General features: G+C 43.4%; 1 protein-coding gene across 1 annotated transcript; it reads left to right on the top strand.

The window, feature by feature from the left end:
- Positions 1-9,843: 9,843 nt before the first annotated feature.
- On the top strand, positions 9,844-19,137 carry Tm4sf19 (transmembrane 4 L six family member 19). The gene is made up of 5 exons (XM_042669904.1): positions 9,844-9,902; positions 15,712-15,918; positions 16,916-16,993; positions 17,782-17,951; positions 18,904-19,137. The coding sequence occupies exons 2-5, from the start codon at positions 15,718-15,720 to the stop codon at positions 19,082-19,084; spliced, it is 630 nt and encodes a 209-aa protein (XP_042525838.1). The 5' UTR covers positions 9,844-9,902; positions 15,712-15,717; the 3' UTR covers positions 19,085-19,137.
- The last annotated feature ends 124 nt before the right edge of the window (positions 19,138-19,261 follow it).

Below are 19,261 nucleotides of genomic sequence, written 5' to 3'. Positions count from 1 at the left end.
CCATGACTGACAAAAAAATTGAAACAACAACAACAAAAAAAAACCTGAGCTGAAACCATGGAAATGAAGGGTTCAACTGCCAAAATAAAACTAAACTGGCCGGACATTGGTGGCTCATGCCTGTAATCCTAGATACTCAAGAGGATCCTAGATACTCAGCAGGAAACTCCACTAGATTTTTTTTTTTTTTTTTGGTCATGGGGCCTGAACTCTGGGCCTGGGCGCTGTCCCTCAGCTCTTCAGCACAAGGCTAGCGCTCTACCACTTGAGCCACAGGGCTAATTCCGGCTTTTTCTATTTATGTGGTGCTGAGTAATTGAACCCAGGGCAAGCACTCTACCACTGAGCCACCTTCCCAGCTCTCCACTAGACTCTTAATTCCAATTAACCACTCAAAACCCAAAGTGGAACTGTGGCTCAAGTGGTAGTTCTCTCACCTTGAAGAAAAGAACCTCAGGGAAGGCACCCAGGCCCAGAGTTCAAGCCCCAGGACTGGCAGAAAAAAAAAAAATATATATATATATATATATATATATAAAATATATAACATATTTATGTTATATATTTGTTAGAAGTTGAAGATAAAGCTAGAGATTAGATCAAATAACCAGTGACATCAAATAAACAGAACATACCAAAGGCCTTCTCAGTCCTCTTAAGACTCCATCAAAAGACTAAATCTATGTGTAACGGGTACAGACAAGAGGAAATAAAAACTAAAGACATAGAGAACATATTTAACAAAACAATCGGGGAAAAAATCTCTAATCTCAAGAAGTATTGTCATCTGTGTGATGAATCCCAGAACTGCAAACAAGATCAAAGAAAAACTTTTGCTAGAGGAAGTGGAGCTGTGGCTTGAGCTGAAGAGCTGAAGGACAGTGCCCGGGCCCAGAGTTCAAGCCCCACAACTGACCAAAAAAAAAAAAAAAGATCTCATGAAAAAAATTTGCTAGACACACAGTAAAACACTAAATATCCACTAGTAAAGAATATTGGAGGGGGGGTGAGGGGAGGATGGAAAAGGATGGAAAGGGGAAACAAAGGAGGAGGCTACAATGCTTGATAAGAAATGTACTCATTACCTTGCCCATGTAATTGTAATCCCTCTGTATTTTCACAATAAAAAAAAGAATAGTGGAAGCTATAAAAGAGAGGAAACCAATAACTTATAAGGTCGTTTAGAATAACAGCAGATTTCTTAGACAATTCAAGCCTAAAAAATAATTGCCAACTAGACTACACTGCCCTTGAAGCTATCCACCAAAACTGATGGAGATACAAAGAAACCTATGATAATCAAACGCTAAAGGAATTCATGCATGTTAAGCCAGTGCTGCAAAAGACACTTAAGGGAATTATATCCCATAGAAGAAAATAAAAAATTACATAGAAAAAATAGACCCTACTAGGAGAGTAGAATAGCAAAGCAAGAAAAGTATCACAAAAAATAAAAATAAAATGGCAGAAAATATGGCATACCTCTCAATATTGAAGTCAATGAGTTTCAACTGTAGAAGGACAAGTAGGATCAAAAACAAGATCCAACCATTTGTTGTCTACAAGAAATACATCTCAGCCAAGCGCCAGTGCTCACGCCTGTAATCCTAGCTACTCAGGAGGCTGAGATCTGAGAATCATGGTTCAAAGCCAGCCCTGGCAGGAAAGTCCATGAGACTCTTATCTCCAATAAACCACTAGAAAACCAGAAATGGCACTGTGGCTCAAGCGGTAGAGTGCTTGCCTTGAGCTGAAGAGCACAGGGACAGTGCCCAGGCCCAGAGTTCAAGCCCCACAGATGACAAAAAATAAAAAAAGAAAGAAAAGAAAAGAAATACATCTCACAGGGCCCAGAATTCAAGCACCAGCACTTGCATACACACACACACACAAAACAATTGATCATCTTAATAGATGTAGCAAAGCATTAGAGTTAAGCATTTGTTTATAATTAAAACTCTCAGCAAAAGCTGGGCATCGGTGGCTCATGCCTGTAATCCTAGCTACTCAGGAGGCTGAGATCTGAGAATTATAGTTCGAAGCCAGCCTAGGCAGGAAAGCCCTTGAAACTTTTATGTCCAATAAACCATCAGAAAACTTGAAGTGGTGCTATGGCTCAACTGGTAGAGTGCTAGCCTTGAGCTGAAGAGCAGAGGAACAGTGCTCAGGCCCAGAGTTCAAGCCCCATGACCAACAAAAACAAAAACAAAAAACAAACAAAAAGAAATACATCTCACTGACAGAGATGGATGCAGTTTTAAGGTGAAAGAATAAAAAAGACATTCCAAGCAAAGGGACCCTAATAACAGGCAGGAGCAGTTACATCTGATGAAATAAACTTCAGGCTAAAATGTGAAGAGATGAATTTAGTAAGGGGAATAATTCATGAATAGGAAACTACAGGAATCAGCATACATGCTCCAAGTAATAGCACATTGTTGAAAGGCATATGAATCACTGAAAAAAGAACGAAAAATTTTCTGGAAAGCAATGAAATGAAAAATCATCCTATCAGAACTTCTGGGATATAAGACACTATTGAAAGGAAAATCCAAGCTGGGCGCTGTTGGCTGACACATGTAATCTTAGTTATTCTGGAGGCTGAGATCTCAGGATTGTGGTTTGAAGCCAGCCCTGGTAGGAAAGTCCATGAGACTCTTGTCTCCAATTAACCACTACAGAACCAGAAGTGGAACTATGGCACAAAGTGGTAGAGCACTGGTCTGGACTAAAAAAGCCAAAGCCCTAGGGCTGGGAAGGTGGCTCAGTGGTAGAGTGCTTGCCTTGCATGCATGAGGCCCTGGGTTCGATTCCTCAGTACCACATAAGAAAAAAGCCAGAAGTGGCGCTGTGGTCAAGTGGTAGAGTGCTAGCCTTGAGCTGAAGAGCTGAAGGACAGCACCCAGGCCCTGAGTTCAGGCCCCATGACCGGACCCCCCCCCCCCCAAAAAAATAAATAAATAAATAAAAAAGCCAAAGCCCTGAGTTTAAGCCCCATGACCAACATAAACAACAAAAAAAGAAAATCCATAGTATTGAGTGCCTATGAGGCACTTAATAAATAACCTTATGGGTCTGGGAAGGCGGCTCAGTGGTAGAGTGCTTGCCTTGCATGCATGAGGCCCTGGGTTCGATTCCTCACCACCACATAAACAGAAAAAGCCGGAAGTGGTGCTGTGGCTCAAGTGGTAGAGCGCTAGCTTCGAGCTGAAGAGCTGAGGGACAGCACCCAAGCCAGAGTTCTGGCCCCACAGCTGACTAAATAAATAAAATAAATAAATAAATAACCTTACTTACAACTCATACTTCTAGAGAAACAATAACAAACCACACCCAAGACTAGCAGAGTAAAAGGGAAGAAATTAATGAAATGAAGATTAAAATATAAAATATCAATAAAAAGTTAGTTCTTTAAAAAAATAAGATTGATAAGCCCCTAGCCAGTTTAACCAAAAAATTCAAACAACAAAATTAGAGATAAAACAATGGAATATAACAAATGCCCCCTAAATCCACAGTAGTATGAGGAAATACTTTGAAAACCTATATACTCTTACTTGAGTATAGGAAAATCTAGAAGAAATGGATAAAATTTTGGATACAGTTGACTCAGCAAAACTGAGCTAAGAGGATAGAAGACCCTTAAAGAGATATAACAAGATTGAAGTCATGAGATTGGAACAGTAATAATCACCCAGCCAAGAAAGCCCAGGGCTAGATGGATTCACTGTGTGAAGAATTCTTCCAGACTTTCAAAAAAAAACAACTTCCATTACCCCTCAAACTCTGCCATGAAATAGAAAAGGAACTCATGTGATTGTAACCCCTCTGTACAGTATTTTCACAATAAAAAACTTATTTAAAAAATAGAAAAGGAAAGCTGGGCGCTGGTGGCTCACGCCTGTAATCCTAGCTACTCGGGAGGCTGAGATCTGAGGATCACGGTTCAAAGCCAGCCCGGGCAGGAGAGACCGTGAGACTCCTATCTCCAATAAACCACCAGAAAACCGGAAGTGGCGCTGTAGCTCAAGTGGTAGAGCGCTTGCCTTGAGCTGAAGAGCTGAGGGACAGCGCCCAGGCCCAGAGTTCAAGCCCCACAGCCGACAAAAAAAAAAAAAAATAGAAAAGGAATGCTAGTAAACTCATTTTGTGAAGCAAATTATACTCACTCTAAAATTGTAGAGACAACACCAACAACAAAAGAGAATCACAGACAATTCTTTTGGTGCCAGTACTAGGGTTTACACTCAATGCCTCATGCTCTTCCTTAGGCTAGCACCACTTGAACCACACCTCCACTTCTTGCTTATTGCTGGTTAATTGGAGATAAGAGTCTTTTGCATTTTTCTGCCCAAACTGGCTTTGAGCCTAAATCCTTATATCTCAGCCTCCCGAGTAGCTAGGATAAGTGCCAGCCACCAGCATTCATCCATAGACCAACCTTGTGGATGAGCATCGATGTAAGGATGTGTGGCGACTTGGAGAGGAGAGAAGTGATCCCCAGAGTGGGTTGTAAGGGAGCCATGAGTGAGAATGACCAAGAAGCATCACATAGCCAACTAGTCAAAGACAAATGGCCATAAAGTATTCATTAGCCACACAAAGTCACTGAAGAACAATTTCAGTGCAGAGTTGGAAGGGAGGCCTAATTTGACTGAGGTGAGGTCTGTAATATTTATACTAATGGAAAAAAAAAAGAACCCCAGGAAATGGAAAAAAAAAAAAAAAAACCAACAACGACCCACAAACTTCCTCTTCAGAGCACTGGTATTAATGGAAGCTCCCAGTCTTACCTTCCTTTTTCTTTCCCTGATTAAGCGAATGGCTCTGTTATTTAGTCAGTTGTCAGTTGAAGCTGGAGTTCATCCACAAAGATCACTCTTTATCCAGAGAAGATCAAAAGAGTCTGTTGTTTTTTTCCCTTTCATTCCTCATGGAATTCCATTTGTTTCAACTTCTCCCACTTGTTGCTCAACTCCCACCTCCAGAAGGCCCCGTACCTCCTAGAATGGACCATCTCTCTCTTCTCCAGGCATTTTATCCTGAGGAGGCCTATTATGGAATTGGATTTCTCACCCCAGGCCCTGTATATAATGTGTGTTCTCTGAATGTCATATGCTCCTTCCCAAAGTTACCACCAACAATGTAATTGCCAGTAGCCATGGCTCCACTAGAGCCAACTTCTAAGACTAGCACATCTGTAAAAAGTAATGCTTTGGACCGGGAGCCGCTGGCCTATGCCTGTAATCCTAGCTACTCAGAATGCTGAGATCTGAGGATCACAGTTCAAAGCCAGCCCGGGCAGGAAAAGCCGAGAAACTCTTATCTCCAATAAACCACAAGAAAACTGGAAGTAGCATTGTGGCTCAAGTGGCAGAGCGCTAGACTTGAGCTGAAAAGCTGAGGGACAGTACTCGGGCCCAGAGTTCAAGCCCCATAACCGACAGTAGCATGCCTGTTTATGCAAGTAGATAGCTTCTTAAAGAAATGTCTTGTTGGCCAGGTGCCAGTCGCTCATGCCTGTTACTTTATCTATTCAGTAAACTGAGAGCTGAGGATTATAGTTCAAAGCCATCCTAGTCAAGAAAATCCATGAGACTCTTTTCTTTTTTTTTTTGTCTGTCGTGGGGCTTGAACTCGGCCTGGGCGCTGTCCCTGCATTCTTCAGCTCAAGGTGAGTGCTCTACCTCTTGAGCCACAGCGCCACTTCCGGTTTTCTAGTGGTTTATTGGAGATCAGAGTCTCACGGACTTTTCTGCCTGGGCTGACTTTGAACTGTGTTCCTTAGATCTCAGCCTCCTGGGTAGCTAGGATTATAGGCATGAGTCACCGGTCTCTTTTTTATTTTTTTTTTCTTTTTTGCCAGTCCCAGGGTTTGAACTCAATGCCTGGGCACTGTCCCTAAGCTTCTTTTTGCTCGAGGCTAGTGTTCTACCACTTGAGCCACAGCACTACTTTCAGCTTTTGTTTATGTGGTACTGAGGAATCGAACCCAAGACTTAAGGCATGTTAGGGAAGCACTCTACCACTAAGCCATATTCCCTTACATGAGACTTATTTCCAATTAACCACAAAAAGCCAAAAGTAGAGCTGTGGCTCAAATCCTACAATAATAGCCTTGAACAAAAAAATCTCGGGGCTGGGAAGTTGGCTCAGTGGTAGAGCGCTTGCCTTGCATGCCTGAGGCCCTGGGTTCGATTCCTCAGCACCACATAAGCAAAAAGGAAAAAGCCGGAAGTGGTGCTGTGGCTCAAGTGGTAGAGCTCTCTAGCCTTGAGCTGAAGAGCTGAGGGACAGCTCCCAGGCCTAGAGTTCAGGCCCCACGACCGGACCCAAAAAAAAAAAAATCTCATGGGCAGCACCCACGCCCTGAGTTCAAGCTGCATGACTAACATTCCCCCCACCCCCAAAAAAAAATTGATTGGAAGGAAAGAGCAAAAAACATGAACAGAAAACATTACATAAAAGGATTCCCAAATTTAAAAAAGAAGAAAAAACAAAATACTAGGTTTATAAAAACTAGGGCAGGACATGAGCTCTTAATGGTAGAGTGCTTGCCCAGCAAGCCTGAGGACCTGGGTTTGATTCCTTAGTATGACATGATCAATAAATAAATAAAGTTAATAAAATAACAGGGAAAGTAACCAAATTATTTTTTAAAAACTACAAAAAAGAGAAGATGGCAAATAAATACACAAAAGACACTTACCTCATCAAGAAACTGCAAATTAAACCACAAAACAATACCACTAAATGCCTACCAGAGATCCTAAAACTAAAACTCTGAGTTATGTGGAGAAACTGGAACTCATACACTGCTGAAGGAGCATGAGCTGGCAGAACACTTTAGGAAACTATTTGGCAATAGCTGACAAAATAAAACATCCACCCAAGATCCAGAAATACTACTTTTAGGGGTAGGTATACTATTTTTAGTTCCTGGAAAATAGTGCAAAGTTCTTTCAAAAGATATGGGTAAGCTGTGTACTGGTAGCTCACTTCTGTAATCCTAGATTCTCGGTAGGCTAAAATCTGAGGATTGAGGTTCAAAGCCAGCCTTAGCAGGAAAGACTGTGAGACTCTTCAATTAACCAGCAAAAAGCTGGCAGTGGAACTGAGGCTCAAGTGGTAGAGTGTCAGCTTTGAGTGAAAAAGCTGAGGGACAGTGCCCAGGCCATAAATCCAAGCATCAGGACTGGAACATGCATAAAAAATAATAACCTAAGGAAGTGAAGTATGGCTCAAGTGGTAGAGCACCAACCTTGAGCAGAAAAGGTTAAGAGCGTGAAGCCCTAACTTTAAGTCCCACTACCAGCACAAACTCATCAACAGGCTAGGTGTTAGTGGCTTACACCCATAATCCTAGCTACTTAAAAGGCTGAGAACTGCCAGGCACTGATGGTTCAGGCCTGTAAGTCTAGCTACTCAGGAGACTGAGATCTGAGGATCATGGTTCAAAGCCAGCCCAGGCAGAAAAGTCTGTGAAACTCTTATCTCCAATTAACCACCAGAAAACCGTAAGTGGCGCTGTGGCTCAAGTAGTAGAGAGCTCACCTTGAGCTGAAGAGCCCAGGGACAGTGCCCAGGCCCAGAGTTCAAGTCCCATGACCAACAAAAAAATAAAAATAAAAAGGCTGATAACTGAGAGTGGTGATTTAAAGCAAGGTGGGAGAAGGAAAGTCTGTGAAGCTTGTATCTCCAATTAACCGCCGGAAAAGAAAAGCCAGAAGTGGAGCTGTGCCACCTGTGGTAGAGCACTAGCCTTGAGCACAAAAAGCTTGGGAAGTACCCTGGCTCTGAGTTCAAGCCCTAGAACTGGCACAAAAAAATGATCATCATCATTGTCATTGTCATCATCATCAATCATCTAAATACCCATCAAGAGTAAATTAAAATTTAAAGTAGTTATATAATCAAATCATGTTTAGGAATGAAAAAAGAATTAAGTGGTGTATAAACCTCACAGAATATTGAAGAAAGCCAGACACAAATGAAATATAAGAATAATCAAAACCTTACCAAAAAGGATAAAAGCCAAAATAACAGTTACCATTAGGTGCTGGGCACAATGATGGGAGAGGACGCCATAGAGCCGTGAGGGGGTTTGGACGCGTTGTTGTCTTGGTCTGTGTGGTGCTTCCCTTGGGTATTCATGGGAAAATCCATCAACTTTTACAAATATCTTTTGTACATTTTATTGTTTTCCATGAAATGGAAATTTTACAATCCAGTGGGAACAGAGAAAAAGATGTGCCTGACTCTGAGGAAATCAGGAACGTCTTTGCTGAGGAAGTGTGAATTAGTTCTTTTTAAAAACTTTTCTTTTTTTTATTGTTGCTATAAAGGTGATATAGGGAGGGGTTACTGTTTCACAAATCAGCTAATGAGTACATTTCTTTTTGAAGTGTTACCCCTTCCCTCACTCCTGGATTTTCCCTCCCATCCCCGCCCACGTTGTATAGCTCATTTTCAGCATAGTGCCTAGTGAGTAACAGTTCTTCATTTGTCCAACCTTTGTCCTTTCATTATGCTTCATGGAATTAGCTCCTAAATAGGAACTTGTCAAAGCTGTCTCCCATGCATATAGCAGCACTAAACACTCAGTGGTTTGCTGGGATAGGTACAAGAGCACGCTGCCCTGGGCCTTTGCATGAAAGTCAGAAGGTTAGTCCAGAAGCCAGGCAGCATTATGCTTCACTGAGGCAAAGTAAAGAAAGTGAGAAGGGGGCTGGGAAGGTGGCTCAGTGGTAGAGTGCTTGCCTTGCATGCCTGAGGCCCTGGGTTCGATTCCTCAGCACCACATAAGCAGAAAAAGCCAGAAGTGGCGCTGTGGCTCAAGTGGTAGAGTACGAACCTTGAGCTGAAACGCTCAGGTATGGCACCCAGACCCAGAGTTCAGGCCCCACGACTGACAAAAAAAAAAGAAAGAAAGAAAGTGAGAAGGAACAGTTGTTCTACCACAGGGCCTGGATTCTGTGAGGAGGTAGGAGCAAAAAGTGTAGGGGAAAAGAGATGGGGGGCGGGGGGCGGGGGGGAGCTGGTGGCTCACCCCTATAGTCCTAGCCATTCAGGAGACTGAGATCTGATGATTGCAGTTTCAAGGCCAGCCCTGGAAGGAAAGTCCTTGAGACTTTTTTTTAAAGAACTATTTTTATTTGAAAATGCTGAAAGGAGAGGGGTTGCAGTTACATAAATCAGGCAGAGTTCCTTTTGGATAATGTCACCCCTTCTTTCGCTTTCTCCCAGTTTTGCCCTCCCATCCCCACCCACAAGTTGTATAATTCATTTTCAACAGAATGTCTAGTGAGTACCGCCGCTGCATTTGCTCACCTTTGTCATTCCATTTCTGTGCTTCCCCTTACACTCCCAAAGACATATAAATGAACCAACAAGACAAAAAGAAAACAAAAGCAGCAAAAAAATGATCTCCAATTAATCACCACAAAGGTAGAAGTAGAGCTGTGGCTCAAGTGGTAGAGCAATGGCTTGAGCAGAAAGCTCAGGGACAGAGCCAGGCCTTGAGTTCAAGCTCTAATACTGGCACAAAGGGGTGAGGGGTTTCTCATGGGAGCATCTAGTGACTCATTAAGACAGTGAGCTCTGCCCCCTGTTTCTTTCCTTGAAGTCACATGAAAATGAGCAGAGGATGGCTCATAAGGAGAGGGCCCTCTGGGGACAGGAAGCTTCTTCAATGGAGACCTGTGGGTGGTAGCATGTGGGCCCACATTTGGAGTGATTTCTCCCTATAAATAGCTTCTCGGGCCCTCTTGAAAGAGTCTTGAAAAGGGCTTGCAGGTCTGGCTGCAAGGAGTCTTGCCCGGCTTGGAGGAAAGAAGGCTCACTTTGAGGAGCGTGGCTTTCTCTACCTTGTATTCCACCAGGACTTTTGTCAGCAGAAACAGGTAAGCAAAGATGAAAGGATCCAGGGAGATTATGGCCAGTGAACAACAGGGCATACCACTTAAGAACACAAACTTTTAATGCAAATGAAACCTGGCTCTGCCACTTTGCTGTGGTGTAACTCCTGCAAAACCTCTTGCCTTTTTTTTTAACCTGTCCTGGGGCCTGAACTCAGGGACTAGGTACTGTCTCTGAGCCTCTTTGTGTTCAAGGCTAGTCCTCTACCACTTAAGCCACAGCACCACTTTCAGCTTCTTCTGAATAGTTTATTAGTTATAAGCGGCTCATGGACTTTCCTGCCCTTGCTGGCTTTGCACTACGATCCTCAGTGCTCAGCCTCTTGAGTACCTTGGATTACAAGTGTGAACCACTGGTGGCTGATTAACCTCTTGACTTTCTCCCAGTCTCAGGCCCTGACAGTGATTTGCTTTCTGTTACTAGTTTTGCCTTCTCTAGAATTTCACATAAATAGAATCATATTGTAAGTAGTATTTGTTTCTCACCTTTCCCACTTAAGATAGTGCTTTGAGCCAGGTGTCAGTGGCTCACGCCTGTAATCCTAGCTACGCAGGAGGCTAAGATGGAGGGTTTTGGTTGGAAGTTAGCCTGGGCAAAAAAAGTCCCTGTGAGACTCTTATCTCCAATAAACTGCTCAAAAACCAGAAGTGGAGCTGTAGCTTAAGTGGTAGAGTTCTAGGCTTGAGTACAGAGACTCAGGGACAGTGCCTAGGCCCTGACTTCAAGCCCCACATCTGACAAAAAGAAAAAGATGGTGCTTTGTGATTCACTCATGTTGTTATCTGTATCAACAGTTTATACTTTTTTTTTTTTTTTTTTTTGCCAGTCCTGAGGCTTGAGCTCAGGGCCTGGGCGCCATTTCCTGAGCTGCTTTTGCTCAAGGCTAGTGGTCTAACACTAGAGTCACAGCATCACTTGGGCTTTTTCCAAGTAGTTTATTGGGGATAAGAGTTGCATGGACTTTTGTGCCCAGGCTTGCTTCAAACCAAGATCCTCAGATCTCAGCCTCCTGTGTAGCTAGGATTACAGGTGTGACCCACCAGTGCCTAGCAGTTTATTAACTGCTATTGGCTAGTAATAGCTACATGGATATAACGTATTTATTCTACTAAGACTATTGTGTATGTATGTGTACTGGGAGTTGAACTCAGGCCTCCTCCGTTTTTGCTTGGCTTCTTTGCTTAAGGCTGGTACTCTACCACTTGAAACACACTTCTATTTCCTGACTTGCTGATTAACTGAGGAAAGGAATCTTTCAGATTTGTCTGCCCAGGTTGCCTTTGAACTATGATCCTCAGATCTTAGCCTCCTGAGTAGCTAGCAGGGCAGGCATGAGCCATCAGCACCTGTCCTAAGACTATTGTTTTAAGAAGGATCTCACTATGTTGCCCAGGCTGCTCTTCCACTCCTGGGTGCAAGTTACCTTCCTATTTGAACCTTCTGAATAACTGGAACTACAAGTCTATGCTCCTACATATGCTGTTTTTTGATTTAATTCATATTTCCCTATGTTAATGATGTTACACATCTTTTCATGTTCTTAGTTTTCACATATATATCTTTTTATGCAAAATGAAGTATTTGTTAGAATATTTTCCCATTTAAAGCTAAATTTGTCTTTTTACAATTTATGTATTTTAGATATAAATCCTTTGTAAGGTGAGCATGCATTCATGATACAAAATATGTACTGTGAATATTTTCTATTTGCTTTTTCATTTCCTTTTGAATTGTTTTTATGTTTTGTGATTGTACCCTTGCATGTTCTAGGCACGTGCTTTCTTTGCCTCTTGAGTTCTTTCAGCCTTGTTTGTATTTTATTTTTGTATTGTCCGCATTTTAATTTTTATTTATTTTTTGGCCGGTCGTGGGGCTTGAACTCTGGGCCTGGGCGCTGTCCCTCAGCTCTTCAGCTCAAGGCAAGTGCTCTACCACTTGCGCCACAGCACCACTTCCAGTATTCTGGTGTTAATTGGAAATAAGGGTCTCTTGGACTTTACTGACTGGGCTAGCTTTAAACCGCGATCCTCAGATCTCAGCTTCCTGAATAGGTAGGATTACAGGTGTGATCCACCGGAGCCCAGCATATATTTATTTATTTAAATTGTGAAAATACTGTAGAGAGGTGTTACAATTACATGAGCAAGGTAATGAGTACATTTCTTATCAAGCATTGTTGCCTCCTCCTTTGTTTCCCGTTAACATCCCTTCCCATTCCCCCCTCCCATATTTCAATTTTTGAAAAATGGTATATCTTTTCAATTATCTAGGCCTTCTTTAATTTTTCTTGGCAATTCCTTACACAGACATGTATACTATTTTTTTATTTATTTATTTTTTAATATTTTATTGTAAAGATACTATACAGAGGGTTACAGTTACATGAGTAAGGTAAAGAGTACACTTCCTATTGGGCATTGTTACCCCCCTCCATTGTTTTCCCCCTACCATCCCTTCCCTCCCTACCTTCCTCAAGGTTCTTTTTTTTTTTAATTGTGATTAAGTGATTACATAATTTCCCAAATTTCACAGTATTGTGGAATAATGATGCTCATTTTTTTTTTTTTTTTTGGGTCCGGTCATGGGGCCTGAACTTTGGGCCTGGACGCTGTCCCTCAGCTCTTCAGCTCAAGGCTAGCACTCTACCACTTGAGCCACAGCGCCACTTCCGGCTTTTTTCTTTTTGCTTATGTGGTGCTGAGGAATCGAACCCAGGGCCTCAGGCATGCAAGGCAAGCGCTCTACCACTGAGCCATCTTCCCAGCCCATGATGCTCATTTAAAGTCACAAGTTCATTCTAACTTTCCTGGAGCAAATTGTCTATCACAGTCTATAACATATAACGGTGTACATATGTTATACACCATACATGTGATCAGCAGCATGGGGATATTTAGTAGTGGTTCGACCAGATGAGTGGGAGTTCTTTGTTTCTTAAGTCCTGTTAGTTTTGTCGTATCACCTAACATTTTGGATTTAGTATCCATTTATCTGGGAGACCATGTACCGTTTGTCTCTTTGCTCTTGGCTTACCTCGCTCAACATGATTCCTTCCATTTCCCTGCAAATGCCATTATTTTGTCATTTTTAATGGCTGCATAATATTCCATTGTGTATAGATACCACAATTTTTGGATCCATTCATCTGTGGTGGGGCATCTGGGTTGTTTCCATATCCTAGCTATTGTGAACAGTGCTGCAATAAACATGGAGGTGCACGTGTCCTTGTATATTGGTTCCTGTTGTTCAGGGTAGATGCCTAGAAGTGGTATGACTGGGTCGTAAGGGAGGTCAATCTTTAGCTTTCTAAGGACCTTCCATACTGCTTTCCAAAGTGGTTGTGTAAGTGTACATTCCCACCAGCCGTGTAATAGGGTTCCTCTTTCTCCACATCCCCTCCAGCATTTGTCGTTGGCTGATCTGTGGATGTGGGACATTCTGACTGGGGTAAGGTGGTATCTCAGGGTTGTCTTTATTTGCATTTCCTTCACCACCAGGGATGATGAACATTTCCTCATGTGTTTCATTGCCATTTTTATTTCTTCATTTGAGAAGTCCCTCTTTAGTTCCTTTGCCCATTTAGTAATTGGTTTGTTAGGTTTGGGAGGGATTAGTTTCTTTCTTTCTTTCTTTTTTTTTTTTTTTGGGCCCAGTCGTGGGGCCTGAACTCTGGGCCTGGGTACTGTCCCTTAGCTCTTCAGCTCAAGGCTAGCTCTCTACCACTTTGAACCATAGCGCCACTTCCGGCTTTTTTCTTTTTGCTTATGTGGTGCTGAGGAATCGAACCCAGGGCCTCAGGCATGCAAGGCAAGCACTCTACCACTGAGCCACCTTCCCAGCCCAGGGATTAGTTTCTTGAGTTCCCTGTATATACAGGATGTTAACCCCTTGTCTGATATATTACTGGTAAATATTTTTTCCCAATTAGTTGGTTGTCTTTCTAGCTTGGTTGCAATAGATTTAGCTGTGCAGAGGCTTTTTATTTTAAAGTAGTCCCATTTGTCAAGTCTCTCTCCAATTTGTTGTGACCCTGGGACTCTGTTCAGGAAGTTCCTTCCTGTGCCTATTAGTTCAAGTGTCTCTCCTACTCTGTCCTGCAGTAGTTTCAGAGATTCAGGTTTAATGTTAAGGTCTTTAATCCATTTTGAGTTGATGTTGGTGCATGGGTCCACTTTTAGTTTTCTGCATGTGGCCGCCCAGTTTTCCCAGCACCAGTGGTTGAAGAGGCTGTGTTTCTTCCATTGTATGTCTTATGTATACTATTTTGTTATAGGCATCCATGAATATTTATGTTATTGTAAATGATATCTTTAATATTTCTATTTAACTTTGTCATTACTTCTAAATTGAAATAGATAAACATTTGTCTTTTATGAACTTGACTGAAACAAACATATTTTAATAGCTTTTGACACACTTCTTAGGATTTTTTTTCCTGGTCTTGGGCTTGAATTCAGGACCTAGGTGTTGTCCCTGTGCTTCTTTGCTCAAGGCTAGTGTTTTACTACCTGAGCCACAGCTCCACTTCCAGCTTTTTTGATGCTTAACTGAAGACAAGAGTTTCATGGAGGGGAGGGAAGGTGGGAGAAAAAGAGGGAGGGAGTAACAATTTTCAACAAATGTACTCATTACCTTATTTATGTAACTGTAACCCCTCTGTATATTACCAGTACAATACAATACAAGAGTTTCATGGACTTAACTGCTGGTGCTGGCTTCGAATTGTGATCCTCTAATCTTAATCTCCTGAGTAGCTAGGATTATAGATGTGACACTAGCACCAGGCTGTTTAGGATTTTCTACATATATGATCATGTTATCTGTGAATAAAGGCAATGCTACTTTTTCTCTCTCCTGTCTTTATGCATTTTGTTTGTTTTATTTGAGACAGAGTCTTGCTATATAGTGCAGACTGGCTTTGAACTCAAGATCCTTCTCAGGATTGTCAGGTAGCTTGCAGAATTACAGGAGTGTACTCCTGAAACTTTTGCTTCTTCTCGTTTCTTGTCTTTCTTTAAAAACAATTCCTTGCCGAGTGCTGGTGGCTAAAGCCTGTAATCCTAACTACTCAGGAGGCTGAGATCTGAGGATCACAGTTCAAAGCCAGCCTGGGCAGGAAAGGCCGTAAGCCTCTTATCTCCAATAGACCACCAGAAAACTGGAAGTGGCGCTGTGGGTCAAGTGGTAGAGCACTAACCTTGAGCTGAAGAGCTGAGGGACAGTGCCCAGGCCCGGAGTTCAAGCCCCATGACCGACTGCCCCCCCCAAAAAAAATTCCTCAAGGGGGTGCACCATTCTCATGGAGTAGATGGAGAAACTCCTAGTTCTTCTCTTTGATCCAAAAGCCATCTACTATTTTGTCCTTGAACAGAGGATATAAGCAGAAAAGAACACATCCTATAACTGATGTTAGCCAAAAGGCTGAGAAGCCATTCTTTTTATTTTCTTATTTCACTGGATTGGCAAAGAGGATAATGTTGGCTAGAGGCACCAAGAAAGGACATCATGATCACACTTTTCTTTTTTCTTTTCCTTTTAGCCAAATAGAAATGATGAAATGCAGTGTGTGTGTGTATGTGTGTGTGTGTGTGAATGGGGGTGGCAGGAGTATAAGAATGGGGGTGGTAGGAAATAGAGTAGTTAGGCTTATTCATTGGAGTAGGTGTACAAGGAGCATGGTGTTTGAGAAGCTCCTCAGCTCTTCTTGACTTCATTCTAGTGGTAACAGTCCCTCACTGCATGATGTGCTCTGGGCTGCCTCCATCCTGTGCTACATCCTGACTCTTTCACCAGTTTAAGATGCTGTCGTCCACCTGCTTGATGGGATGCTCCCGGACCTGCTCCCGCATCCTGGGGCTAAGCCTTGGGACTGCAGCCCTGTTTGCTGCCGGGGCCAACGTGGCACTCCTCTTTCCTAGCTGGGATGTGAGCTACCTATTGAGGGGCCTCATCGGCAAGCATGCCATGCTGGGCTCTGGACTTTGGGGAGGAGGCCTCATGGTAAGTGTCTTGGGTCCTCTGGGTGTGAATTCCCAAAATATCCCTCACGGGTAGACCTAGGGGGTTTTAGGGTAAATGTGTTGCACTTTTTTTTTTTTTTTTTGATGATGGTCTTGAGGCTTGACCTCAGGGCCTGGGTGCTGTTCCTGAGTTTCTTTTGCTCAAGGCTAGTGCTCTACCACTCGAGCCACATTTCTACTTCTGGCTTTTTTTTTTCTTTTTGATAGTTTATTGGAGATAAGAATCTCATAGCCTATCCTGCCAGGGCTGGTTTTGAACCCCAATCCTCAGATCTTAGCCTCAGCCTCCTAAGTAGTTAGAATTACAGGTGTGAGCCACTGGTAGCCAGTTGATTCTTCGTTCGTTTTTTTTTGTTTTTTTTGGGTCCGGTCATGGGCCTGAACTCTGGGCCTGGGCGCTGTCCCTCAGCTCTTCAGCTCAAGGCTAGCGCTCTACCACTTGAGCCACAGCGCCACTTCCAGCTTTTTTCTTTTTGCTTATGTGGTGCTGAGGAATCGAACCCAGGACCTCTGGCATGCAAGGCATGCGCTCTACCACTGAGCCATCTTCCCAGCCCCTAGCCAGTTGATTCTTTAATTAAAAAAAAAAAATGCTTGGTGCTGGTGGGTCAGGCCTGTAATTCTAGCTACTCAGGAGGCTGAGATCTGAGGAGCACAGTTTAAAGCCAGCCCCAGCAGGAAGGTCCAAGAGACTCTTATCTCCAATTAGCACCAAAAAACTGAAAGTAGTGCTGTGGCTCAAGTGGTAGAGCTCTGGTCTTGAGCTGAAGAGCTCAGGGACAGTGTCCAGGCTCAGAGTTCAAGCCCCACCACGGACAAAAAAAAAAAAAAAGCCTATTTCAACAAGCTGGTCTTGGGACACAGACCCTTAAAAGGACTGGAAGACTTGTCAAGGCCTCCTGAATTGTGGCTTACTGGTTGGGTGATCTTAGCATCCAGAATCAACTGTCTCCTGAACATTCTTCTCTCCTCCCCAGGTTTTTACTGCAGCTGCCCTCATCTCCATGATGGGCTGGCGATGTTGCTGCTTCAGCATGAGTGCCCCCTGTTGGAATGTAAGCACCAGATTCTCCCCTCCTCCTCCTCCTCCTCCTCCTCCTTCTTATATTTATATTTTTAGCAAGTACTTTTTATTTTATTTTCTGTCGGCTGTGGGGCCTGAACTCTGGGCCTGGACGCTGTCCCTCAGCTCTTCAGCTCACGGTTAGCACTGTACCACTTGAGCCACAGCACCATTTCCAGCTTTTTCTGTTTATGTGATGCTGAGGAATCAAACCCAGGGCCTCATGCATGTGAGGCAAGCACTCTGCCACTGAGCCACTTTCCCAGCCCTGTAAGTGCTTATATTTTTAAAAATATCTATTAAGTAGTTATACACAGGGTCTCAATTTCTTGGCTCTATCCAGGGAGCCCTCATCAGCTACCTATCAGTCATGATCTAAAGAATATGTTGGTAGCTTGGCACTGGTGGCTCACAGCTGTAATCTTAGCTACTCAAGAGTCTGAGATCTGAGGATTGAGGTTCAAAATCAACCAAGACAGGAAAATCCTCAAGACTCTTAACTCCCAATTAATCAACAAAAAAGCCAGAAGTGGAGGTGTGGCTCAAGAGGCAGAGTGCCATTCTTAAGCAAAAAAAGCTAAGGGACAGTGTCCAGGCTCTGAGTTCAAACCCCAGCATTGGCACACACACACATAAAAAGGTGTGAGTAAAATTATCCACCTTCTCCATGACAGGGTGGGAGAATTCCTGGTGTCACAAGCAGGGTTAGACCTATCCAGATTATCCAACAAGCCACCTAACCGCAGCCTGTGTCAGCTCTGTTTCCTCTTGCCCTTGCAGATGCTCATTGCTCTGCTATCAAGTGTCCTGGCTTTGCTTGGAGCCTTGATTTCCTTTATCACCTCTGGAGCAGCATTGAAAGATGGTCCTTTCTGCATGTTTGATGTCTCGTCCTTCAATCAGACGCAAGCCTGGAAATATGGCTACCCTTTCAAAGACCTGTATAACAGGTATGTGAGTGGAGACCTGGACTTGCAGTCTTCAGAGATAAAATGGCACACAGATGGTCTACAAACTCTTCTGGTCACAGATGTTTGAATCTCATGCTTCTGAGGACCAAAATAATTTCCTAATCCTGGGATCTGAGCCAGGATGGCCTCTCCAATCTCCCTTCTTCCCTCCTCCCCTCCCTCCCTCCCTCCTTTCCTTTCCTTCCCTCTCTTTCATCTTTCCAGCTTTCGTTTCTTTCTTTCTTTCTCTCTCTTTCCTTCCTTCCCTCCATTACTTCCTTCTTTCCATCCTTCCTTCCTTCCCTCCATTCCTTCCGTCTCTCCATTCCTTTCTTCCTTCCCTCCCTTCCTTCCTTCCCTCCCTCCCTCCCTCCCTCCCTTCCTTCCCTTCCTTCCTTCCTTCCCTCCCTCCCTCCCTCCCTCCCTTCCTTCCCTTCCTTCCTTCCTTCCTTCCCTCCCTCCCTCCCTTTCTTTCTTTCTCTTTCTCTCTCTTTCTTTCCTTCCCTCCATTACTTCCTTCTTTCCATTCCTTCCTTCCCTCCATTCCTTCCTTCTCTCCATTCCTCCTTCCTTCCCTCCCTTCCTTCCCTCCCTCCCTCCCTTCCCTTCCCTCCCTCCCTCCCCCCTTTCTTTCTTTCCCTTTCACTTTCCTGGGGCCTGAACTCAGGACCTGAGTGCTGTCCCTGAGCTTTTCTGTTCAAGGCTAGCACTCTACCACTTGAGCCACAGGGCCACTTCTGGATTTTTGATAGTTAATTGGAGATAAGCGTCTCATGGACTTTCCTGCCTTAAGCTGGATTTGAATAGCAATCCTTAGATCCCAGCCTCCTGAATGGCTAAGATTACATGTGTGGACCACTGGTGTCTGGAAGCCCTCACTTTCTATTGGGTTGCTTGTTTGGCTTTTCTTACTTGATTTTCCACCCCTGGCTTCCTTCTTTTTTTGGAATAGGAATTACCTGTATGACCGTTCGCTCTGGAGTTCTGTCTGTCTGGAGCCCTCTAAGGCTGTCATTTGGCATGTGTCCTTCTTCTCCATCCTGCTGGGCATCAGCCTCCTCCAGCTTCTCCTGGGGGTCATTCATTTCACCAACAGCTTCCTCAGCCTGTTCTGCAGCCTCTGTGAGAAGTGATGGTCATGCTGCGTCACACACACATGCTGTTTGTGTCGGAGCCACCTGGTACCCTTTCTGCAAGTAGTGGGAATGGAATTGCCAACAAGCTTCCCTTTTAGGTATTCCTGTAGAGATGATGACAATGATAATTCCTTGCATATAGCATAAATTAAACAATTTATTTAAAATCACATT

This window comes from Dipodomys spectabilis, unplaced genomic scaffold, assembly GCF_019054845.1.
Source record: "Dipodomys spectabilis isolate Male_0828 unplaced genomic scaffold, ASM1905484v1 ptg000017l, whole genome shotgun sequence".
Taxonomy (NCBI): Eukaryota; Metazoa; Chordata; class Mammalia; order Rodentia; family Heteromyidae; genus Dipodomys; species Dipodomys spectabilis.
This window is presented reverse-complemented; position numbering and strand designations above follow the sequence as displayed.

Excerpts from the sequence above, each read along its gene's own strand:
- Tm4sf19 (XM_042669904.1), top strand. The coding sequence starts at position 15,718 with ATGCTGTCGTCCACCTGCTTGATGGGATGCTCCCGGACCTGCTCCCGC. Across the intron at positions 15,919-16,915 it reads TTTGGGGAGGAGGCCTCATG|GTTTTTACTGCAGCTGCCCT; the intron begins GTAAGTGTCTTG and ends TCTCCTCCCCAG. Across the intron at positions 17,952-18,903 it reads TTCAAAGACCTGTATAACAG|GAATTACCTGTATGACCGTT; the intron begins GTATGTGAGTGG and ends TTTTTGGAATAG.